Raw genomic sequence first — 26,697 nt, 5'->3', positions numbered from 1 at the left:
TACAGTGTGCTGACATTTTCCAGGTGCTGCCACACCATGATCCTCATAGCTCAGGGGTTTTGTGGGTTTTTTTTGCTGCGATCAGCACTGGTGTGGCACCACAGGGAGGTGAAAAGGTGACATGGTCCAAGCCAGGTGACACCAGCTTCACTAAGGGGGATGGAGGAGACCCGGCAGCTCCTGAGGCAGCAAAGAGAGCAATGCTTCCTGGTGTGATCAGACCAGTTAATAGTTTTTGAGTATCAGAAGAATTACACATAGCAGCACTAGGGGAGCTCCCAAGACAGCTGCTCCTCACTGAAAGTGTCCTGATAAAACACACCCCTGTGCAGCCAGGCTCAGCAAAGGAACAGTGTCACCAGCATGGCTGCAGGACAGCATGAACAACAGTTCTCACTACCAGCTAGACCTGACCTTGGGCCAACACCAACCCGGAATGGTGGAGGAGAAGGTGGACCAAAAGCCCAGAGCCAGACGGTTGGTGGTGGGAGCCCTCTGGGATGCCTTCAGCAGGGCTCATGGACTCATGGCAGATTTTCTAGTGGTAGATAAGGACAAAGTTGGTTCAGGGCAGGAAGGACATCATCAGGTTCATTGAAGCTTCATGCTCCTGTCTCAGATGGACTTGTCCTTCCTTGTCCAACTTAGCCTTCTCCAAGCATTGCCAGGCTTTGGTTTTAGAAGCTTTTCTCCATGGTTTTGCAGCCCCACATGAAGAGGAGAAGGCTGGCTTCAGGGAGACCTTAGAGTCCTTTCCAACTGGGCTTTAAGGTCCGTTTTAAACCAAACCATTCCTCAGTTCTGTGATTCTAAACTTGATGCAAGCCAAGAATTGCTCCACTGCTCTGGGATCCTTCTAGGCAGTCCAACAAGGCTGCTACATCCCAAGGAGCAAGGGGAGAGATGGATCCCTCTGGAGGTACTGAGGAGAGTCTCCAGATGCTGGAAGCACCTCATCTGGCTTTGCAGACATGCCCGTGGTGTAGCTTTCTCCTCTAAATCCTTTGGGCAAGGCGACATTTCACAAACTCCAGCTTCCAACAGCCAGATCCAGCACCGCCCTTAACTCCATCTTTGACAGAGATGGGAAGGCAGGAGAGAGATTCCAGGCAAAAACCAGGGATGGCTCCCCCCTGCCTTTTCACTCAAGGACAAGACGCTGTGTGACCGGAGCCAAGGCACCAGCAGACCCAAGGAGACCAAAGGCCATCAGGGCTCTCCTTTATGCAGGGCTGGATGTGAAATCCTTGCACCCGACAGTGGCAACCATCGGCAGCAGGCAGAGAAGGATCTTTGTGTGAGTTCACTCAATTACCACAGACTAAAAATATCCGGGCTGTGGGAAATCACAGGACACCTCCAAGGCATGCTCCAAATTGGTGGCTGCGGAAGCGAGGGGTAATGAGGACAGACAGGCAGACAGGCAAGGAGCTCCACGGTGGGGTCAGGCGCAAGAGAAAAGAACAGCAACCGCTCCCATAGCAAGGCCTCTCAACCAGGAATTGGCAGGGAGGGATGTTTTTGTGCTCCCTGCCTCAGGGATGCTCAGTTCATCCATCCTGGCACTGCCACCATGACCCTCTCCTGATTTCCACCCAAAGACACCATACAAGGCCCAAGCTCTCATCAGCTCTGTCACTGCCCATGGGGCTCTCCAGCAGCTCTGGGATTTTCAGGGAACTCTGCAGCTCCAGGGTTTTTGGGTTGAGAGAAGTTACACCAGGACAGCAGGCTGATGGGGTTGAGGAGATGGGGGAGTCCCACAAGTGGAAGGTGCCAATGCTCCTCTGTGCTGCTGTGTGTCCCAAAACCCAGCCCAGTTGTGCCTCAGTTTCCCCATCAGAAGGTGTTGTATCCTACAAAGTGACCAGGCTCTGGGAGACACCAGTGATGGGGAGGTGGTATATCAGTGCAGATCTTCCACAGAATTTCTTTAGAGCAGATCCACCCTGCAGATCCCCTGACCCTGAGATGCACAGAGCAGGGCTCCTGAAGTCTCCTTCTTTGTGTCTCTTCTCACAGACTTTACATGTGACACCCTTCTGCCTTGGAGCAGCAGAAAAAACACACAGCTCCTAGCTGCCTCAATCAGGGTGAATTTTTTTTTCTGTACGGAATGGACGGTAAAGCAGAGGAGTGTGGAGGTCCCCATCTCAAGTTAAACATCCCAGTTTTCCCTGGCATAGTCCCATCCACTGCTCTCTTCCCAAACAGCTCAGGTGCTATTTCTCAATATGCTTTTTCCAAGGGAAACAACTTCAGTGCTCACATTGGCAGCCACTGCAGCACTTGGTCCTGCACTAACCATGGTTTCAAAACCAGCTTCCCAGCAGGAAGAGAGAAAAGGCAAACTAGGCCCACTCCCACCTTCCCAAAGCATGGGACAAGAAGAGAATCTCACTGGAAGCAGCTTATGGGAATGGAGATTTCAGCTCAGCTTCCATCGCAGATAATAAAGAGTTTCAGTGAGGAGTGGCTGGGATAAAGGCCAACAGCTTCATTCTCTGCACAGAACAGCAATGGAAGAGTGGGAGCTAATATCCAAGAGAGGCACACTGAGATGACCCATAAACCAGCCTCCACCACCACTGCTCTCTCTCACCTTTGTGCTTCTGGACAGTTTCTGCTTCCAAACACAAACATAAGGAGCTCAATCCGTGCCTCCCAAGGCAGAAACCTCCAGCATCCCACTGAGGCTACGGGGAAGGCCAAGTTCCAGCACTTCCCATGGGCCACTGAGCCACCTATTCATCCCTGCGTTCCTTGGCAGAGCCCCAAGAGCAACGAAAACCCATCAAAGGACCTGGGAAAGCAAACCAAGCTCTGCACGGATGAGATGAGCTCCAGCGGAAAAAAAAAGATTGGATTGGCTTGGCAAGAGAGCTGAGAGGCTGATCTCCCACTGAGTCGATTTTGAGAGCTCCGTTGGGGTTTTTTAATCCAGCAGGAGATTTCTGCCGCCTCCCAGGGTTTGAGAGTTTTTGTGACAGACCTGTGGGTTGCCAAGCAAAAATGAAGTCAACTCTGTCGAATTCCCGTGCCGGCTGGCACAGCCTTTCCCCTGGCACCTCTGGAACAAGTCAGCTCTTGTCGAAGGGCAGAGAAATGGCAGCTTAGATTTTTGCCTGCTGTCTGGGCAAAGGGATAACGCAACACACGGGGCTGATGCAAGTATTGGCCCATTACTCCCTTTGCTGGACGGATTACGGACTGCTCTCACACAGCTCCTCTGTCCTGACCACCCAGCTGGTGGCAGGAAAGCCCAGGACACACCAAAGAATGACACAGCAGGGACATGGGAAGGAAGGGACCATCGTAACACCCCCATGACGCTGTCAGAGAGCAAGAAGGTCTGTGACACTCACCGTCCTCCGTCTCCTGCCAGACGATGCCCTCCAGGTTGACGCTGGTCCCGGGCTCGCAGGGGCCCAGGCACTCAGGCTCGGTGGCCAGGGCCACGTCGCAGGTGTTCACCCCCACCGAGCGCGTGCGTACCATGATCTGCTCACACGGCGACGAGATGTCATTGTTGACAACGGGGACAAGGAGGTGCAAGGGCAACACTGCGGGTGTAGAGACTGGAGATTCCATCTGTGGGGAAAAAGAGATATGTGGTCACCATCGGGAATACTGTCGGGAACACAGAAGGGAGGGCAAGTATCAACAGACATTGACATTCCTGGAGAACCTCAAGCTCAGGACAGCCACCTTCAGTCCACGTCCCAAGCCCCATGAGAGGACAAGGATCTTGCAGGGCTCTCCTGCCCTGGTGTGCCCATACCCACATTGCCCTGGGGAGCTCTGTAGTCACAGAGATCACACCCAAAGTCCTTGTGCAGGAGATATCTGTGCTCCTGCTTGAAAGAGCTTGTGGCAAGTTTTTTCCCCGATGGCTTCTGTAATCATCCCCGGTGAGGATGCCTCTTGGCTATGGCTCAGATGTTAATGCAGTCAATGACTTCGGACCCAAGGGCTCACTAGAAGAGCTTCTGCTCAACCAGCAGGACAGGACAAACGAGTAGCAGATACCCTCCAGCACCCATGAAAACCAACATCCTTCTCCTTCCAGAACTACCCTGTGACCACCTGCAGACACAAGCACTTGGATCATATCCCTCTTCCCTATGCAAGTATCTGCTTCAGAGCCTGATCCAGCCATTGTGTTCTCTTTGCACATAGAAACCAGATTCCACAGCCAGAGCCGGGCTTGGAAAGCCAACAAGCCAATATGCCAAGTGGAAGCCCAGCCAAGCCACCCTGCTGCTGAGAAGCCAAGGTCCTTGGCCGCTGTGCCACGCAAGCAGATTACAGCAGTGTCAGGAGGAGGATGGCTGATGGTTTGATTCTGTGGCTGGCCAAGGCAAGGGCAGGGTGGAGACCTTCCCATCCTCTGGGGTTCATCAGCCAAGCCAGACACAGCCAGCCACCCCCACACCTTGGCTTGCAAGGACCTGTAGCAGCTCTGGAGCAAGCAGCTCCTCTTCAGCTTAGACCTCCTCTCTTCACCATTTGTGATCTAATGACACTGGGTTACCTCAGAAGAGAAGCAGACTGAGGAAACTCATCACATCAGCTGCAAGTACTGACCTGGGTTCCAGTTTCAAGCAGGAGAAGATTCCTCTAGAGCACCCAGTTCTACTCCCAGACCCCCTGAAACTGGTGAGGGAAAACAACAGACCTGGAGAGCCCTTGTTTGTGATTACCAAGTGTGGGCACAGGCACCAGCCCATGATCCCTTCCAGCCTTGCTGCTGACTCCCATCCTGGTCTTGACCAGATGCCAAATTTGCCTGCTCCCTCTCTTGCTCACACATCTCCATCCTTTAAGCAAGGGAAACAACTCTGGCAGAACCTTGCACATCCAACCTAGCCTGCTCCACCCAATAGGGTGCCCACAAACCACAGCAAGTGCCTGGAGCATCCCACTCCCCACCAACTTCTGACCCACAGATTCTCTCCACATCCCTGGTGACACAAATCTCTAGGCACAGGAGCAGAAAAGAGGATATCAATCCTGGCTCTGATAGGGCAAGTGGATTTTCTCTTCCAGCAGAACACAAAGCTCTTTCTGTCTGCAGCCCTCTCCTTGTCCTACATCCATCCTCTCTCTACATAGTTCATCAGAAAAACATGCAGCCCACTTGGCACTAAAGATGGCCTGGAGGTCTTGAAAAGCAGTGGTTGGACCCTAGAGTCTCCTCCCCAGCAGCACAGCTGGTTATCCACAACCATCTCCAATCTCCCACCCACAGAATCAGCTCTCCCCCAGGAGCCCACCTCCAGACCACCCATCTCAAAGGCTGCCCTACAGCCAGTGGACCAACTGCACTCCATGGGATTCAAAAAGGGTGGTTTTGGCATAAACTCATCCCAGAAGGCTGCGAGAGCAGCTTCCAGAAGACTCCCACAGGAAAATCACCCCCCAAACACAGCAACCTCTTCAGCAGATCCAGGGCAAGATGCTCCAAGGAAATGTGAGGCTCCTTTGAAGGGGCTCCTCAATGCCACATTCTGCAAACCACAAGTCAGTCTCCAGCAAAGGAAGAGCCAGGGAGGAACCAGGCAGGGCTGCCGGGCTTGGGTGGGCAGCAGGAACAGCCCAGGGAGTGGCAGGGATCACTCGCCCCCATTGCCCGGGGAGCAGTGGCTGTGTGTGTGCGTTGGGGACCTGCTGAGACCGTTCAGCTTCCCTCCACTCTGCAACAGAAACCACAGCGCAGCACAGGAGCGTTTAATTACAGTTCCAGCTCTGCTAATTATCGCCCGGTCACATTCGTAATCTGCATTATGCCATGGTGCATAATAAGCAGCTCACTGAGATCTCTAATAAGCAAGGCGGCTTGATGGGATTTCATATCTCACCCTGCTCTGTAACAAACAGCCTCTTTCAGCAGCCGTGGGGAGACAAGGCGGCTCTCCTGCTCCCTTGCCTGAAGCTCCACAGCAAAATAAAAAGGTTCACAATGGTTCTTCAAGGGTGAGGGCAGGAGCAGAGGTTCCCCACTGGGACACAACCAAAAAAAGCTGAAAGCCATGCTGGAGGAAAAGACATAGGGATCAATCCATGAAATTCAGCTCCCCCTCTATGCACGTCTTATCTCCTGTTGCCACAATCTTTTCACCCCTCTGCTTTCTGAGCAAGGTCAGGAGATGCAGGATGGCTGGGAGAGTCCTTACGTACCATAGGGCAGCTCCTTTGGCCACTCTTCCCCTTGGAGGGAGAGAGGGAACCCGGGGTGATGCTGGCCTGGGGGGCAGCACTCACACCCCACAGCAGTAGGTTTCACATAACCTCCAGGGCTGTGCTAGCCGAGATCCCTGGCCCCAAAAACGAGCTTTGTACCTTCTGACCACCCCCCCATACCACTTCTGAGCCCTAAATCCCCCTTGAAGAAATAAAATTTATTTCTCTTTCCATGCTGGGCAGGCTCTAAGATTAAATACTGGCTACACTCTCACTGCTGGAGGAACCTGGTGTGTCTGCAGCCACCCCTGTGGGAGTTAGACGGGGTGAAGCTTCCGCATGCCAGCGCTGGCCGTCCGTGTCCGCCCGCCGCTGCCTCCCCTAATGAAAGCCCTTTGTGTTTCTGGCGGAGGCTTTCCCATCACAAGGAACGTGCTTTCACCACCGCCGAGGACAGAAGTGGAACGGAGCCAAGCCTGGGCGGCAGCGGCCAACACAGGCTCTGCTCAATGGGGGAAAAGCAAATCCACTGAGAGGCCAGGGTGATGCCAATGGCGCCGTGGGATGCCGGGCTCTGGCGGATAATTAAAACCTACCCCCGGTTAAAGCCCTCCGGGAAGGTGGGACAGGCACCCTCCCACGTGAAGGGAAGCACGGCAGTGGGTGCTGGCATGGGGAGATGCACGCAGAGCGGTTCCTGCCATCTTAGCAGCACTGGTTCCTTAGCATCAGCTGCCCTCAAGGGGACATCACAGCAGCAATTATTAATGAGAGGGTGAGAAGAAGGCAAACCAGAAATAAAAACATCCCACTGATTTTAATGCCACTTTCTGGACCATGAAGACCACCCACTCCTATTTATGAAAATTTTCGTTCATCCCCAGTAATCAAAGTCAGGCAAGAAAAAAGCATTTTGGAGCAATAAAAGCCAAAAGCAATGCCAAAACCCCTGAGAAGAGCAACCAGCAGAGATATCTGTGGTGCATCTCCAAGAGCAGAGTGTAGGGCACCCCCAGACCCACACCCCATCTGTCAGTCAGGACTCAGGGTGAGACCAGTAAAGCACCTGAGATGGGTCTAGGCTCCAGTGTTTCCCCACATGAAGAGGCTATGCAGCACAGGGACCATTTTTCTCACCTACAAGGTCCTTCCACTCCTGCAGACACAGAGACAAGAAAAGTCAAGAGGGGGCCTTGTTACTTGTCACAAACTCATGACTGTGTGTGTCAGGGGACAGAACATGGACCAAAGGTGCTCCATCACAGGAACATTGCTTGAGGCTTGCAGTCAACACGTCCCATGTCACTGACCAGTTCAGCTCAACCTCTGGGAGCGTTGGTGTTCTCATTCCTGCCCTGGTCTGTCACTACACGCCCCACAGCTTTGCTTTTTCAGAGTAGGAGCTGGGAACGTTAGCTTCCCCCTCCTTGGGGAGAGATACCCAGGGAGCATATCTATCCAGGTAACAAGCATCTTTGGTAGGCATCTCTAAACCCCAAAACCACAGCAACATAGTGCCCCTTCCCCTCCACTGACCTTGGTAGGAATTTCAAAGGGTCTTCTCCAGTCTGACCCCAAAGCTGGGTATGCAGAACCTGAAGACAGAATCCCTTTGTTGGCTCTGATGCCCACCATGTCTATGATTCAATCTTAAACCCAACTGCAAGCAGAGCTCCCAGTGACATTCCCCAGCAACATCATCCCAACACACTGGAGGTACTTAACCCCAGGCCATGTGCAACAGGCTCCAGAAGATCCCCTTCCCAAACAGTCCAGGTGCCACTCAACACTGACTGTTTGCTGGCTGGATTTCTCCAGCAAGAAAGCAGCCAACAAGAGCTTCCAACAAACACCCACATGCAGGGAAATAATGGTGGCACAAGCATCAGGTCCAAAAAAGGAGCCAGGAGTGTGGTCGGGGCACTGATCCCAATGCTCTTGCCCACTGCTCTTCCCTCTTGCTGTAGCAGGAAGTTGAGGTTGCTGACATCAAGATGTGAAAAAAGGATTCTGTTCTAGACAAAAGTCTCCCTTCCCTGGATAAACACAAGTTCAAATAAACAAAGCCAGTTATTTCTACAGACCACGGGAACACTTGGGGAATAGACTGGGTTCCTTAGCTGGCAAATCTGAACCTACAGGGCAGCTGCTCCAGGAAAAAAGCACTGACATTTGTGACAGCCCCCCACTTACAAGAAGCAGTAAATGCCACAAGGAAGGATTAATGCTTCCATGTGTGCAGAATGGAGTAGGCTCAGCATTGCACTCCCTGAGTTTGCCCCCCAGAGAAGACAAGCAAGGTGGAACCTCCTGACCAGCACCACCAAAGAGCCAGGCAATTCAGATGGGAAGTAAGGAGTTTTAAGGAGCAGAGGTCCCAGTTTCCCAGCCCCAGGGCTCTTAACATCCCCTAAAAATAAGCCAAGAGAGGCCAATTCCCCACCACTCTCCTTCACAGCTTCTTCCTGGTGCTCCTCATCATCTGCTCCCACTCGTCAGACTTGGGATTCATGGACTCTCCTAACTGTGGGGCTGTTGATGCCAAGGCATAATGGGAATGCTCTACATACAAAAGGTGCCTCCATGTCCTTTCCTGGCCATGCCAAACACCTGTGCTCCAGTTCTGAGATCCAGGAGGGGGTTTGCCTCCATCCATGCAAACACCTTCCCTGGCCAGCAAGTCCCTGCAAAATGGCCAGAGCAGATGGTGGCCAAAAGGATAGCACAGTGCAGCACAGCGCCGGGGCTGGCAGCATATTCTCAGCTCAGACTCCTTTTTATCTGGGCACTTTGGGGCAGGCATGGCTGAGGAAGTCTGTTCTGGCGGCAGGTGAGTGAGCCACAAGAACCAAAGCCTGGAAGAGGATATCTGCATAAAGCTCATAGCCCCACCACCAGCACCACCAAAACCAGACCTGGTCACAATTAATGGGAATATTGGGGTGAGACATCCCACCCAGTGATGCTGCAGGTACAACCCCCACCATGCCAGTGATGGGGGACTCATCCAAATACCCAGCTGATGCAGACAGCCGGATGCAATCAACCTCAGCCACGCTGCTGGAGAAATGCAAATACAGCCCAGCATGACTTACGACGAGCTGCTTTCTCTCTGCAGAGGAGAGGGGAATAAAATCATTGCTTGAACACAGCCGGTCTTATCTCAGTGCTTGCAGCGTTTTGAGATCAAGAGGAGGCAGACACCACAGAGGCATAGTCTTGCATATTACTGTGTCTTCAATAAAGCCAGGAATAGTATCCAAGGCAGACGTGCTGGCACCAAGTCACCTGCTCCAACCACTTACAAGACTATCAGATCTGCTCCTGGAAGGGAAAAAAAGGTGTCTCCAGCAGGAGAGAGGTAGTGAAGAGCAGTGATGAAAGGGGACAGGTGACATAAGTGAGAGACATGGGAAAGAAATCCAAACTGGGACCTCTGTGCATCGGTCCCACCACACGTCACTGGGTCTCTGTTCAGCCATCATCAACCACTGATATCTCACAGATGGGCCACAGGTCTCCTCATATATTGAATTAAAATATGAAGCAGCTCAGTTAGTGGAGAAAAAGGGAAAGATCCCATGTGGAAAAGCACTGGAGATGCATCTAGATCATGGGAGAGCAGAGACGATCAGAAACATAGAGCCTGACCACAGGGGCTACAAGCATCCTTCCCAATGACCAACCCAGCCTCCAGCCCCGTCTTCAGCACTGCTGCTGCCATGGTCACCAGTGCTCAGCTCTGGCAGTGCTCCCTGAGCACGAGAGCTCTGATGACAGCAAGTGACTTCCCACTGGGAGCCCAGGTCTCCCATTACACTCCACAACCTGCACCCACCCTTCTGTGAACACAGCCAGCCATCTCATATTGCTGCTTCTTGCATCCCCATCCTCCAGCATCCCCTGCACTGCTGACATCAGCCACATCCCCGGCAAGTCAGGTTTCTACATGGAAGAACCACTGTGAGACAAAGTCTTGCTTTTGCTTATTTTCTTTCCACCACAATAACCAGACAGCTGTACCCAAGGATCCGAGCAGTGCTCAACAGCTGCCAATAACAGCACTTGCTGACCAGCACATTTAAGCAGGCAAAGGAGAACATAAAAGGTTTCACAAGTGCCTCAGTGCATCAATCTCCCAGAAGGAGGATACAAATCTATGAGACCTTTCACAAAGCACTGGCAGCTCCAGTCACTGTTAAAGGTTATCTGATAACCACCAGCTCCACAAACCTGGCCAAATGACACGCCAATAAAACAGAGGTTGAAACAACCAAACTAGAGACATCCCTAAAACCTGAATCTGCAAAGCAGCCAAGAGAAATCACATGAAAAAGCAGGAGTTTCATGCCAAGTGGCTTTAACCTGCCTACAGGGCCTGGCCAGCATCCTGAACACCAAGCACAGGCCCCACCACCCAAGTGGCTCAAGTGATGAAGAACATGTTGCCTGGCACTTCCATTTGAACAGATCAAGAGATGAGTCTGAAAGAGGCTGAAAAAGCAGGCTCCTGGAGGCAGTAAGAACACAAAAGTTACCAACAAACCTTGGCCAGGATCATAAACCAAGGACTGCAAGCCAAAGCTGACACTTGGTAGGTCAGGGCTGAGCACAAGAAGCTGGCAGAGCAGCCTGGCTCTCTATTAGGGAATAGCATGGCTACATCTGCCTGCCTCAACCTTTCCTTCAGTTTTTTCACCCATTTTTTCCTCTACCTCAGTCTCACAAATCTAAACCCCTAAAACATGGACACTGTGGTTCCTAGGCCTCCAGCAATTCATGCCAGGGCATGGCCACACCTGCACACACCCCCACATCCCTACATGCAAACTCAGAGCATTAATAATTCCATCACTTTTAATTAATGCTTATTCAAGCACAAAGTCCATACCTTCGAAAAGCTGCAGTACATAGGAGCCAATCAGAGGGGACACAGCTCAGGATTTACAAATCATTTCAGTACAAAATTGGATTCTTGTAAATGTAGAAGGGAAAAGATGGATCCAGGCCTTGAAGTAAAAATGAGCTGGGCTCAGACCTGCCTCATCTCATGGGTTCCTCTGCTTGCTCGGTGCACAGTCCATGGACCAGCTTTGTTCACATCTATCCCAATATCCAGTGCCCACTTCCAGGTGAGAATGGACAACACCACCACAACCACTCTGTCACTATGGACCCATGGCAGATAACGGAACCATGTGCATGGAGGCGTTTTAATTACACCACTAAGAAACCAACTTTTACACTCATAAAGCACAAGAGGGGATGTGGTAAAAGGCCCTGGTGTTTTCAGAGCAGAGCTGAGAAAGAAGAGACGGAGTATGGAGTAAAAGATGGGCTTTGTTTGGGGGTGTTTCAATCAACAAAGCTGTGAATGTGGTGTGGGGACAGCTGGACCTTCCACAACAGCCAAAGCTATGGCACTGGGTTGTGCACCCAAGGCCTCAAGGAGGGCCAAAAACAAGTGTTACTCACATTCAGTCACTGTGCAAGAAAACTGAAGGACTATGGAGTTACAGAAATACATAAAACGGTGAAGCACCACCCCACAGTGATCCCTTCAGTGACCTAGAGGGGATCATCTCCAATATGCTACCTTAATATTCCAGAACGGTCTGGCTTGGAAGGAACCTTAAAGCTTATCTCATTCCATCCCCCTGCCACGGGCAAGGATACCTTTCACTAGTCCATTCATGACAGAAAAGGACACAAGAGACACATTGAAGGAAGTTCAGAGAAGAGGCACAAAAATAACAAGGCTGAGGGGATTGGTTTGGAAGAGAAGATTAGAAGAGCTAAATATGGATAGCTTGGTTCAGTGACAGCTATGTGGGGACACAGCCATAATCTACAAACACATGGGGGATGAAAACATCAAAGGAGAGAGAGGAATTACGCAGAGGATGATGCAGAGGAGCAAGGAGGAAATTGGATGAATCAATGAGAGGAATGTTTAAGACAGACATTGGCCACAGCTTTCTGGCAGGGAAATTGTTCCTAAGTACACCAGTATTTTCCAAGTGAGAAAATCCTTCATCCTTCCCTCCTTCTTTCCTAAAAGCCTCCATTAATATCATACACCATACATGACTCCCCACAGCACTGTGCTGCTGACACCCCAGATCCACCCCATGCCAGGCTCTGAATCACCAACAAGTCACATTCAAGTTTTTCCCAAGACACAGCAGCAGTCCTTCTCCTTTTAGAGAGCCAATCATCCAAAGTCAGCTTTGGCACTGCCCAAGTTCAGATCGGATTTACCAGGTTTTGGCAGGGTTTTACTTAAATTTTGGCAGAGCTATCTATTCTTGATGTTCTTCCACACTGCAACCATGATAACAAGCATCTGTCTGTGATAAGAGAGCAGCTTCAGCTCTATGGTCCACCTCCATAGCTGGATCAGGAGGTTCATGACCAAGCAGATAATCCTCTTATCCCATCCATCTCCCAACAAATGGCAGTGGCAAGATGGAGAGTTTTCTGAGCAGTTCTCCTGCACAATAAGCTGTCTCCCCATGGCTACAAACAGTATTTGGTCCTGAAGGTCCTGTGGATCGTGGACGAGAAGCCAAGCCAGGTGCTCAGGGTTCATGCCTGTAAAATTTGTTTGGGGAAGGGATGGGAGGGAAGGAGACAACACTCAGTCCCTGCAAAGCAAGGTGCACCTCCTGAGGCACCCACACAGCTCCTGGAGGAGGTCTAGCACTGGGAGGGCACCAGAGGACCACAGCTGTGACACTTGCTTTGGTGGCACCGTAAGAAGCATCATGTCCAGACCACGGGGTGCACACAGCAATGCACTGGGGGAAAAAGAGGCAAATCCATTCATTGGATGCTTCTCCCAGAGACTTTCCCTCACATCCCACATACACCATGAACACCAGAGCATTTTTACACATGGGTTGTAGCCAGGTATTGGCAGCTCCTGGATAGGCTCGATTCCAGGGCGAGACACACATATTTCAGATGCAACAAGCAGCAAAGTCTAGGATGAGTTTCAGATCTATTTATCCCTCAGGCAAAAGGAGACATCTTCCTTCCATCTATTTAATATTAAAAACCTGCTTCGGTATGATGTGCACGTCCCAGCCCCCGCAGACTGCACGTTTAGGAAGCCGCCCACTTGGCTCTCATCTCCTCTTCTTTGTAGGTTTTGCTCCAGTTGCCAGGAGAGATCCTGGTGCTTTCCAGACACAAAGCCAGCTCTGTTCCATGGCCTGATGGGGAGGTTACAAGAGAAGTGAGAGCAAGAAATGAGCCCAATCACATGATACATGAGGATGTGGGTGAGGAAGATGGTGTCACCACATGTCTCTCATACCAGTGGCCAAAGAGAGGGGACGGGTGTCTGGAATGTGCCTCTGTCTCTCAGCACACAAGATGGAAACCTCATGCTAATAACAAGGGAATGAAAAATGTGCTGTGTCCCATGACTGCACCACCCCCCACTCCCCAAACCCCAGTTTTCCAGCAAATTCTTTCAATCGTGCTATATTTTAAAATGGCAGAAATGCTGGGTTCAACTCAACCCTACAAGCAACAGTTTGTACCCATGTCCATTTGCTCCCATCATGAACATACAGGAATCAGTGCCTGCGGGACACAGCAAATTCCACAGAAGTTTTTCAAGCCAATTCCCAAGGTTTTATTAATTACTGAAATCAAGATGCTGCCTCACTATCCCTGAGGAGAGCAGTGCCCAGGCACTGACCCCAAAGCAGCACACCATGTGTTCATATTGCCATGAAATCTCTAGATGAGCTGCAAGAGGAGCAGGAACGAGCTTTCCACATGAATCCACAGGCTCCCATCTCCTACTCTCACTCCAGACTTTAATTCCAGCATCGGGGATCAAAAGCAGTTTTCCTGTCTTTCACTCAAATGCCTCTTGGTGCCTCTGCTCTGATCACAAAATCACAGACTGGTTTGGGTTGGAAAAGATCTTAAAGCTCATCTAGATCCGAGCCCCCACTGCGGGCAGGGACATTTGCCAGGAGGAGGCAGAGCCAATGCTCCTGTGGGAGCCAATTCCTGGCTGCTGGACACAGCTGGACTCTGACGCCTGAAGGTCTCACCTGGCAGGTTTTGTGCTCAACAACCAGCAGCCACCAGCAGTCGAACAGCAAGGCTGGGGAGGATGGATCACTCCCTGCAGGGAAGCTGAGAAGAGGAGCTGAGCCAGAGCCAAGCCAGACTGTAACTCATCACCTGCAGGCCACCTACAGCCAAGGAGCAGTGGAGCCACTGTGGGGCTTTCAGCACATCTCAGGGAGCAGAGGGAGCTTCGTGATTCGCATCACAGGACTCTGCCACCCGCAGCCGTGCTGCTCCTTGAGAGTACTCCATGTAAAAATAGAAAAATAGCTTCAAGTAGCTGCTTCATCAGCTCCTCCAGACCATACCAAGGGGAAGAGCTTGCATCTGAAATCCAAATCAGCCTCCAGCAAACGGGGATGGATGCTGACACCACCCACGGCTGAAGCTTTCTGCTAGTCCAATTAAGCTCCAGGAAGGTTTTTAGCCTCTAACCTCACGTTTCTCAGGCTACATGCAGGGATACCCATGGGTCACTGAATTCCAGCTAATGAGAAATTGTTCCCCTTTGCCACAAAACAAGAGAGAAAACAGTCACCACTGAAAATCCACCATCCGATGCCAGCAGTCGCTACGCCTCCTTCCACCCAGCAGCACCTTACACAGCACAATGTAAAAATGAGATGCCTGTGGCTGGTGGGCAGACAGATCAGGGAGTAGCAGGGCCAAGCTTATATTCAACCAACACTGGATTTTTAGCTGGCATCCCTAAAATAAGGCAAAGATACTGCTGGGGTTAGACCCACCATAAGCAAGCCCAGATCTTCATAAATTTCATTTCTTGCCCTGCAAAAATTTGCTTCTTTAAATTACCAGCCAGCTATGGCAGAGAAATCCTAATGGCACAAGGAAGAGTAAATAAGAGGAATAATAAATAAGGGAGGTTTTGCCCCAAGGTGCCATGCTCGAGTATTGTGGTTTCCTGGCCACGGCAGACCTGAACCTGGCCACACATCATTAAAATTCAACCTTTCCCCTGAGGGCCAGAGGGAGCACGGTGCTCTCAGCTCAAACAGGCAGTCCATGGAGGATAACACAAGTCCTGTTTGGAAAGACAAAACCGAGTCATAAATGAGAGCCTGGAAGGTCTTTATGCCCAGCAAGGGGGGCTAAAATAGAGGGCAGGAATGAGGAGCACCAATGCTGCATCCCAGGCATCCCATCTGGCCTGGGAAAGCAGCCATGAGCTCAGCAAGGGATTTTGCCTGCAGTGGTTGTTAAACACCCCCATGCCTGCAGGTGGAGGGTCCTGGCTGCAAAGAGCTCTTCCGAGGCAGGAAAAATCAACAAGGAGCCAGCACTGGGTTCAACAACCTGCTGGCTGTGTGTTTCCATCTCCTCCACCTCCCCTCCTGCCCTGGTGAGAGGCGGGAAGGGATCAGGGAGCTCCACATCTCCTCTCCAGAGCTTTCCATGCCCAACAGTTGGCTTCAAGGGACAATAAAAAAGTCATTTTGACCATGAAATGCTGAGGGTTTGGGGTCACTTCCATAAAAAGGATGTCCTTAGCACAGGGGAAGCCACCACCCCACAGCTCTGCATTTCCAGGTTGTTTGGGAAGATGGTCCCACAATGTTTCTTGGCATTTAATTCTTATTTAGTGATATATCTCTTTTTTGTAGTCCAGGATCTTGGAGAGTTAAAAGAAAAAAAGAACGACCAAAATACAAAGTCAAGGCAAGCAGACAAGCAGAATACCAGAGTCCCTCCCAGGAATGCCACTAGAGAAAGTGTCATGATCTAATGGAACCCTGTAAGAGACAATTCCTCATTACCAGTGGGACAGTCTTCCAGAGCCGACTGTGGAAGTTCCAGGAGCCCCACAATGGCTGTGCAACAGCTTTTGATACCTCTATCAAAATGCTGAAGCAGCCAAATGCATTTCTGTCTCTAATAAACCCATCTGACCTTTAATCACACCATCTCTAGTGAAAACACAGAAGTAGCATGTCCACACACATCCTCTACACCTGCTGATACATGACAAAAATGAGCAACAGCTTTTTATTGGTAATAATCACACAAGATGTTGTTTGGACAGAGGGAGAAGTTTCCCATTGTGCCAACCAGCAGCTCTGGGATGGCCAGGACATGCTAATGAGCTACTGGTCTGCAGGGTGGGGCTAAGAAAACAGGCACTGGCCAGGGAGAACCAGGGTTTTGTGCAGCTCTACAACACCTGGGAGCAGGCAGGAAAGTGTGTATGAAGGCAAGATTGGATGGATGGATGGATGGATGGATGGATGGATGGATGGATGGATGGATACTCAAAGTGGTGTTGGCAGCAGAACTCCTCCTTGCTCACCTTTCGCATAATTTGGGATCTCTGCCAACATCTGACCTGATGCTGGATTTTACCAAGCCAGAGCAGGTGCCTGTCTGAACACCACCCAGGTCTCTACAGCAGAGACCATGGCAACATCACATAGCTCATGTGGGGACAACCAAAGAGCTTCTCAAGGGCCTCCAAGAGGCTGCTGTTAAAGAGGGGCACAGCTGATATGGCAGATCCCAGAGATGCTTCTTGGCCATGAGACTAAAAACCAAACACTGGCATTTGAAGGGCAGTATCTCAGAGAAGGAAGTTGATGGCTGCAGGGATGAAAGCCTGAGAAAAGCTGCATGGGCACTAGGAAAGGACCTGGGGCTGGGAGGGGCTCAACAGGATTAAAGAGTTGAATAAAAAGCCTGGAAATCACTCCCTTCACAAGGAGGGACGCCATGGGACAGGACAAAGAAGGGGACCTGAAGAACATTCCTGGATATGGTAACAATAGCTAGGCAAGTAAGTAACAAATAAGCATGGGAAAAGCCAAGGGGACGCAAAGCCAAGGGTCAGTGCTGGTGGAGAAGTACTGACATCCCAGAAGAGCAAGTGAAGAGACAGAGCTGGCACGCCGCTGAAGTCATGCTGAGGACACTGCCTTGGGCAGTGCTATGCAGGCAGGGAGAGACGTGGGAGGCAGCCTGGCAGAGGGAGAAAGCCTTTCTCCATCACATCAGCAACTTCCCTTCCCACCCAGAGTGGAGCAAGTGCCCTCTCTGCCCTCTGTGCTGGCAGTCTCCACAGCTGCCATCCTCAGACATTGCTGAGCCGAGTCTTGTTCCTTTAGCTGGGCATCTCCCATGGTCCATGACTGTCATTCTCTTCCCTTGAAAGCCCACAGACCGTAATTCATCGCTCAGCTGGCTATAGCTGCTGCACAAATGACCCCCAGCCCAGCAAGATGTCCTGCCCATCAGTCATTGCCACCTCAGCCTGGCAGCTCTCACCGCTACACATCAGCTGCAGGAAGCCAGACAGTCCCTGCTCCAGCCTGTTCGATCCTTGGGAGTGCTGGGAGTCAGCCCTGGCTTAGCCACTTCCCTTCTCTGGGGACCACTGCTATGGGCATGAGCCAGCCAACATGGAAACCTGCCCTTTCCTGAGCCAGCAGCTCTTGCAGGCAGGCAAGGAATACCTTGGAGGACGGAGGCAAGTGCCACAGCTGCAGACCCAACTGGTTTTAATTGCATCAGCAACCCCTAAGCAATTAATGGCAGAGAGGAAGAGGAGCAGGAACAGAGCACTAGGATAGAAAAAGGGGTGCAGCAAGCAAGCAAAGGGAACCATTTACTCCTTCCCTAAGCAGAAGGGCACTATTCTGCAACTGCAGTGGCCTCACCAGCTGCATCCCACTCCTGTATCCGGATCACTACCATGCCTTGTTTCGTGTTTTAAACCCTGAAGTCCCTTAACCAGTTATCTCAGCCCCAGAGATCTCCAATGCCTCCACACCCACAAACCTTTCCACATGTTTCCCAAGAGTCAGAAGCCAGGCAAGTGCCCATGCCAACAGCAAATGGGGACTGGATGATAGAGCCTCCCACTACCATCCTGGAGCTCTGGTCGGCAAACAGCACTGTCACTACCATCCAAAGCAGAGCCCCATCACTACCTGTGCCCATCCCAATGACCACAGCAGGAGAGAGACACCTGTTCCTGGGAAATGTCATCCTGCAAGGCCTCCATGGCTTGATCCTAGAGACTGTAGCTCCTCAAACACAACCTGGAAAAGGTGAGGTGCTGAGATGCCAGAAAAGCTTTGTTGTCAAAAAGCAGTAAACTAAGTGCCAGGATCCGTGACCACCTTTGCTGAATCTTTAGCCAAGGGAAGCAGAGCTTAAGAAAAAGCCTGAACACAGGAGCACCAAAAGCAGGATAAAATCATTCCAGAAAGGGGAAATCAAGGAGATTTCCAGCCTGATCCTCAGCTGGAAAACTCAGCTCTGAAAGGAAAGCAGACAAATAAGGAAAGCAGCTATGGGAGTAGTCCACCAATGGTTTGCAGCAGTCTCACCCAACCCTGCTCTTTGTTCCAGCCTGCTCTGGGATGGTAAAGGCAGGCAAAGGCAGCCTCCCCTCTCAGCTCTGCTCACCTCTCCTCCTGCTGTAGGAATAATGCACTATGGCAATTTTTTTCTCTGTTTAGTGAGTGCCAGGCCTGCCAGCACTCAAAAGGCTCAGGAACTCAATGTGTTCCCTCCGAGCACACCCTGGGCACTTCACCCACAATGGAAAATAGCTTTTGGATTATTAACAAACCTGTATCAAGATTAAGGGATTCATTCCTCCTGCTACCTACATTCTCAAGCACCCCAAAACTCAGTACCAGGAATCCCAAGCATGGCTCCAACAAAGCCCTTGGCCAGATTCCAAGTCCGCCTGCTGTTCATGAGTAAACACCAAAAATCCAAGGAGCTGGACTGGTGAATTCAGGTGTGCACAGAGGAGAGGTATGAGGCACTCCATTGCAGAAAGCTGCTGGCTGGAGCAGGGTGCTGGCAGCAGTGACTTCCCTCTGAGGATACCTCCAGGAATGGGCCATTTGGCACCCTTAAAGGGTGATTTCACTGCTTCTAGAAAAAGGGTCAGCAGCACAGACCCCGTTTCCAGCATGTAGCTGCTCCCAGGACAGTTTGGGAATGAGCACAGCAGAGCAGTGGAGACCTGGGTAAGTTTAATGCCTATGAAGTAGCAACCTGATACACCCCATGACTGAGCACCAGCACTCAAAACCCAGAAAACCCACCCTTTACCACCAATCCTTGGCTTTTAAAGACTCAGGCCATTATCAGTAGGATTGGGCAGGAGTCCTGGTGTCCATAATGAAACCAGCAGAAGGAACACAGCAAGACAGCAGTTTATCCGAGTCATTTTGTCTGTCTGAGGAATGACATTAAAGGGGGCAAGGGGACTGGACAGAAGCCTGCCCTGCCTCCTTGCCCCACACAGACGCTGATCGAAGCTCACCCAGCAGCGAGGAGCCATCCAGAGCTCCACTGCAGATATTGGATCTGCCAAGAAGCTGAAGAGAGGCGCAAGGCACGGACAGCACAGGCAGTGATTTATGGAGCTGACGTGCCTTCCCAGGTCACACATCGACAGGAGCCTCACCTCCTCCATGGGCCAGCAGCCAGGCCGATTATCTGTCATATGCTGCAGGATGCAGTGCCAACAACCAAGTGCAGATCACCCAGCTTGTTTGCAAAAAAAAAAAAAAAAAACCAAAAAAAAAACCAAAAAAAAACAAACCCTGTAGATCCAGGTGACCGGCTTTTGCTCAAGCCCGTGCTTGCCGGTGGTAGGTGATCAAGCACAGCAGCCTGCAAGAAAGCATGTAATGCCTGCAGGCTGACCCTCACAGGAGCTCCTGGAAAGCACAATGGCAGCTGGCAGCAGGAGCAGGGCTCATGGGAGCAGCTCTGCAGCTGCCTGGAATCTGCCCGTGGGTGTTCTCCCACCTCGACTCACCCCAGACTCAGCCCTGGGGTTTTTGCAGTGTTACAGCCATCAGGATAGAGCTGGTTGCTCCATGAATCCTGACACTGGTGCAGAGCTAAGGAAGCAGGAAAAAAGCCTGTGCAAAGAGGGTGCTCACAGGGCCGCGTGCACAAGCCACGTGCCTTTTTACAATTAGCCCCTACTGACAAAGGCACTTTTTATGAAAAAAAAAATCAATTTAAAGAAATCAATTTTTCAGAAATTTAGATTTAATATGGTATTTCCTCCAAATCCCTTTTCCTCTGGCAGACCTGAGGGATAAGCTAAGAACCACCTGCACTCAAGTCACCGAGCTGAATCACGGCAGCCTGAAGGACACGAGCTTCTGGAGCTGGCGGCTGCCAACACTGCATTAACCTTTTTTTCCCCTTCCTTCTGTTTTACTGAGTAATCCCCAGATGCAGCCACTCAGCAGCAAGATGCCATTCAATATTCCTCAAGGAGTCTCAGAGCCTTTCCTCCCTCTGGGATCAACAGTGGAAAAAGGCTTGTGGTTCTTGTATGACAGTCCTGTAATGAGAATCCCATAAATTCTGAACTGTATTTCATCAGGAATTTTAAGGGAGAAACCAAATTTCACAGGAGAGGAACTCAAGATGTGTGTTGAGACTTTGAGAAACCAATTTTTTGCTTTCTAGAATTCTGCCAAATGCCTTGGAGGATGTCAACTTTCAAAGGAAGGGATATTCAGAGATCCTCCAAAAGAATATGTACAACACTTGAACCTCCTAAGCTAACCACCAATGAAAACGCAGCCCAAAACAGTGACCCAGCCTTGTGTTTTCACAGGAATAAAAAAAACTGAAAGAGCCAAACAGTCATGTCTGAGAGAAAAACAGCAAAGATGTGAGAGTTTGGGTGAAGACAGGTGAGCATGACCACAAAAAAAGCTTCAGTCTTGTTTTTTAGCACATTTTGGCCCCATCAGCTGCGTGTCAAGCTCATGTAGACAAGAAACAGGGCCAACACTCTCTGTCCCACAGGACAGGTAGTTCCTCAGAGAGGTGAGACTTCATCCACATGGAATCTAAGGAACATATTCCCACCTGTGACTTCAAACCAACTGACACACCTGGAATCCCTCATTAGGCAACCCAGGACCTGAATGTTTTTTACACCTCAGATATATCACGGAAGGCCACACACGTGCATGAGCCATCCACTGCTCCACAGCTACGGCAAGAAGCCTGCAGTGCCATCCAAAACTGGGACCAAGAAGGACTGAAGGTGATAATCTGGGAACAAAAATGAAACCTTGGGACTGTGAGCAGCCTCCATCCCAGCCGAGCTTGCGTGCTACAATTTTAAGAAGGGGGTTGTTTGCTGACAGCTTAAAGGATTTATGGGAAGGATTAACCATGGCTTTGCTGATGAGGGAACTGGTGGCAAACTCAGAGCAAACCCATGAGCATGGGGAGAAGCTGGAAGAGGACAGGGAAAGGGCGGATGAGCCTACAACAGCAAAAACAACAGGGACAGTTTGTTTTGCACAGTGAACTCAACCAGGAGCAGCTCTTCCCGGCATTACCAACCTTGGTTTGGTGCCCACCGAACACAAGACAGCGAGCTCTGGAGTCCTGACTTCACAGTACTGGATCACTGGAGGTGCCAAGAAGTGAGGACCCTGCAAACCTCAGCCATGAGGAAAGACACCCAAAAAAAAGAAAGTGCAGAAGGCCTGGAGAGGAAGGACATGGTGGTGGGAATCCTGCTCTGGAGGTGCGGGAGGAGGGAAATCCTGCTGGGAGCAGCAGGCAGCAAGGAACCGCAGATCTGAAGCACTGGTTGCTGCAGGAAAGCTTTGTGTTGTTGCTTAAGAACTCCATGAAGTGTCTACAACTGAATCAGGTTTATATCCAGGTGAATTACACAGATAAAAAGCAGGAGGCTACAGATCTGCTGCCGACTGGCAAAGGAACACAAACCTGGAGAGGTTTGCTCCAGAAAGCAAGGGATGCTGGTTACCAGGAACACACACAGACAGATCAATGGACTTGTCTGGCAAGCTGGAGCCCAGTAACAAAGGCATGTTCCAGCTGGGAACAGCTAATCCACCCTCTCAACCCAGTGCAGCTGCTCTGCAAACAAGCAGGGTCCCCTTAAGAGAAAGCACAATCAGCCCAGATTTAGCTGGAAGAGGGTGGGGATATCGCTGAGCTCCAAGCCATGGTCTGAACCTTATCTGCTGCTTTAATACCTATCAGTGTTGATACAGATTAAAGGATTAGTCAGGATTACTGAAGGCAACCCCCCCTCGCCCCAGGCAGTGAGGATGGGCATGGGTGCAGTGCAATTCCAGCCTTCCCCTGTGACCACAGCCCTTGGCTGCACCCCTGAAGAGAAGGAGCCTGAGAAACACCTGAGGAGAGGCTCTCCATGAGCAATGGAAGCCATGAAACAGACACAAGGGAGTGAGACTGGGCTCCCTGAGAAGAAAACAAAGACTCACCAGCCAGAATCCAAGTGGGAGTCAGGTTTGTTGTCCCTACAGTTGCCTAACAACACACCAAGCCTTCATGGAACAGCACCACTACCAGAAGAAACCAACCCACCACAATCTACCCATGGCTGTTTATTCCTGCTATGGTCCAAAGCCCTCTTTTCCTAACACAGGCATTTGTGGACTGTCAGGAAACTGCCTGGTTAAAACCTGCTTTCAATGTCTCCCAGCACAGCTTTTAATTGGATCACATCCCTGACCCAATTCCCCACATGGTTGCACAAACCCTTGAGCATCAATGTGGGAAGGGGTGGTCAGGAGCAGGCAGGACACCTCCTGGGTGTTCCAACACAAGGAGGCAGAAAGGTTCCTGTACCCACGTTTAGGCTGAACACAAACCTGTGAGGAAGCTCCCCCCCCCTGAGATCTCCCATCTTCCAAGAGATCATCACCAAATACCAGCCGTGTCCAGAGAGCTTGGTCCTGAAACCTGGCTGGGCTGAAAGTGGTTCAGGACAATGGCAAGACAAGAGGTCCCACAGCAGAACAATCCCCCAGTTCTGTCTCCCATCACCACATATTCTGCTCCCTTCTCCAGGCAGGAGGCATTAAGCAGAAGACCATGGCTGTCGTCTTCTGGACAGCAGGACCTCACATCCCAGCCTGCCATCCAGGAGAGACAGACTCTCAAAAGACACAGGTGGAGGAAAACACCTTTTGCCCAGGTGAAGAGTGCCCAAAGAAGTGTCTGCCCCTTTTGAGGTCAGGCTGGACAGGGCTTGGAGCAATCTGGTCTAGTGGAAGGTGTCTCAGCCCGTGGCACAGGGTGGAATGAGGTGAGTTTAAAAGACCCTTCCAGCCCAAACTAGCCTGTGAATCTATGAAACACTAAGATGGAACCAAACCTGACTCCAGCTTTCTTGCTTCTCGCACCAGGACAATGGAAGAGAACGGCAGAGACACTGAAGCTGTCAGCAACATGAAGACAGGCAATGTTGGGGCAAAAATCTACAGAGAAGGACGTCACTGATCTGAAATGGTCACCTGCCAGAGCCAAACTTAGCTTACAGAACCACAAAAAAGTTGGGGTTGGAGGGGACCTTAAAACTCATCTAGTCCCAAACCCCTGCCAAGTACAGGGATATCTACCCACTTCTCCAGGTAACTCACATCCATATGCCAACATCCCATATCCTGCAGTGATTCAGGGATGAAACTTTGGATCAAGCCTCAAGCCCAAGGCAGTACTTCTCTCCATCCCCACTCCCCCTAAACCATCTCCTCTGCAAGGTGAAGGCCAGGCAGCTGCTTCAGCCAGAAGTTTCTTCCTACTAAAACACCACCAGGCTACACATGGCTCAGGAAGGAACATGGAGCCTTGGCCACAAAAATTATACCCAGATAAAAGATTCCTTTACCCTGTGCAGAGAAGATCTGAGTAAGAGAAAAGACCAAAACTCTCACCAAACTGGCCACACTCAAAAGCACACAGAGTACAATCACCTCACCATAAGAAACAAACTGAAGACCTGTAGTGTCGGACATTCAAATAATACTAAAAAAGTCCAACTATGCTGAGATGTTAGTTTTGGTCCCATAAAAGCAAGCAGGGTTCCATAAAAGCAAGCTGCACTGGGCATTCAGGGGCCAAGAGCAGTAAATCTGACACTGGAAGAGCGTGCCAGCCCAATGCCCAGACAGGGTGATTAAACCCCTACAAATTCTTGGCCCAGCTGGAAGAGCGGCTACTTTCAGCCTGACTGGGTCACAAGCCAGCTGGAGCCCTTCAGTGACTCTCCAGAGCCAGGCCCCCCACCCTGCACCACCATGACCCCAGGCAGGAGCCAGAAGGGCTCCCAGCCAGCACAGATGCCTTCAGGCATCCTGGGATGCAGGCACAGACACCAAGGTGGTTTTTCATTATGCTTTCTGATGGTGCTTTACAGAGTTCCTTTTTCTAGATCCAAGAGAAATCCCTGAGTAGGAACACTGTGTCCCACCACCACTCTCTCCTCCAAGTTAATATCGTAACTGTTTATGGAGTCAAGCCTACCAGGAGCTGGGCTTCATGTTCCTTGTGGTTTACTTCCAACTCAGGATATTCAGTGGGTCGTGACTTCAATCATCTGCTCACAGGCCATGGTGTGATTCCCAGGTGGGATACAGAAGCCATTAGCCAAGTGCCTCAAAAAAGTCCTCCTATGAGTGTGCTTTTAACAGTGCCTTGTTAAGTGTGAACTAACCGAACTGAACCAGAGCAGCCAATCCCAGGTCCTTTGGGAGAGGCATGGGGCAACATTCAGCCCACAGAAGCACGCTAAGCTTCCTCCAGCAGCTCTGACTCTGCCCCTTAGGAAGCAGATGGCATCCAAACCATATTTTGCTTCAGGGCCACGCAAGTTTGGAGAACACATGCCGTGTATACCTACATATCTCATCAAGGAAGAAGTTCAGCTCCCTGTCACTGCATGAGTTGTCAAACAAAGTCACAGCATAGAGACATGTGATTTTCAGCAAAAACACTGCCAGAAGGAGAATGACAAAGAGGGCAGTGTTAAGGCTGCTGTGCTCTGCTGAGCTCGGCACCTCCCAGGTGCTGAGAGCCAAACTACTCCAATGCGGCACCAACCTACTTTCAGATGGATCTCCAAACAAAACCTCACAGATCATCTGTATCACACTGCCACCATCACATCCTCAACACCGAAAGCTACAGCAGCTATCACCCTCATTACCTCAGCTGGTCACAGGAGATGACAACCCATCCATTATGGGGTGTGAGAAGATGGATGTGTGCATCAGCAGTGTTCCCATCAATCTGACCACACTGCATGCAGATCTCTCCTCTCAGAGATTCAGTCACCTCAGCCACAAACTCCCGAAACTTCCCTGACTGCTATTAGATCTCCTTAGGCAGCATGTGACAAATTCAAACACTTGTGGAAAATTTATAGTCCTGCAACCCCCCAGCAGGAACAACAATCTGGAGCATTCAGGGCTCCCTAGGATGGTTCTTCGTGCTCACCCACAAATTGTTTTACAAGACAAAGTCCCAAGAGCGGTACTTAGTCTCAAGCAAAGATTATTTTTGGCAGCTTTATCAGAACAGTTCTCACTCCCTTAATCTCTCCTTGGATGAAAGCACGTTTAGGAAAACAGTCCAGATGCTGGAATATCAATAAAACAAAAAGCTGTGGTACAACGCAGTCTTGAAGAGACCTCTACAAATAAACACAATTTGGGGGGGTTTCTGCTCAGCAATACCAGACCCACACTCATAAACCAGAACTACATGCTCCCCTCCCCAGGAATCAGAAAACAAAAGCTGGTTTGGGTTACCCAGCTGCAGGACACACATGCAAGAACTGCTCTTGCTAATTTCCTGCCCCTAAATGGTCAAGTTACTCATACCACTCCATGGATTTTTAATCAAATATTCAAAAATAACAATTTACAAAAGGAGTTACAGCCAAGCCAAGAAACTTGGGCTAAGAAGATATTACAGGAAACTCACCATCAACTCTAAGTGAGGATCTGGAGAGCTGATGAAATTTCCCATTACAGCAACAGGTTTGTCCACTCCTCACACATCTTAGTTCGAAACCAGACATCATTCACAAGGGCTTTGAACCTCATAGCAGCATTTCTCACTCCCAACAGCACTCACCAGCAACAGCTCAGCATCACTGAATCACAGCCCAGTTTGAGTTGGAAAGGATCTTCAAACTCGTCTCTTTCCAATTCCCTGCCGTGGGCAGAGACACCTTCCACTAGCCCAGGTTGCTCCAATCCCCATCCAACCTGGCCTGGAACACTTCCAGGGACAATGCAGCCACATCTTCTCTAGGAAACCTGTGCCAGGGCCTCCTCACCCTCACAGGAAACAATTTCTTCCCAATATCCCATCTAACCCTGCCCTCTGGCAGTGGGAAGCCATTCCCCCATGTCCTCGCACTCCAGGCCCTTGTCCAAAGTCCCTCTCCAGCTCTTTTGGAGCCCCTTTAGGCACTTGAAGAGGATCTAAGGTCTCCCTGGAGCCTTCTCTTCTCCAGGTGAACACCCCCAGTCCTCCCAGCCTGGCTCCAGAGCAGGCTGGAGCTATCAGAGCATCTCCATGGCATCTTCTGTACTCATTCCAGCAGCTTCTGATGTTGGA

At 50.6% G+C, this 26,697-nt stretch overlaps 1 protein-coding gene across 1 annotated transcript in view; it reads right to left on the bottom strand.

Moving 5' to 3' along the window:
• Positions 1-26,697, bottom strand: part of ZNF609 (zinc finger protein 609) — a 64,048-nt gene that overhangs the window by 11,112 nt on the left and 26,239 nt on the right. Inside the window, exon 3 of the mRNA XM_083871023.1 lies at positions 3,366-3,591. Within this exon, the coding sequence (XP_083727149.1) occupies positions 3,366-3,591 (226 nt within the window). The remainder of the gene's footprint in view (positions 1-3,365; positions 3,592-26,697) is intronic.

Source organism: Zosterops lateralis, assembly GCF_965231275.1.
Source record: "Zosterops lateralis genome assembly, chromosome: 13".
NCBI lineage: Eukaryota > Metazoa > Chordata > Aves > Passeriformes > Zosteropidae > Zosterops > Zosterops lateralis.
This window is presented reverse-complemented; position numbering and strand designations above follow the sequence as displayed.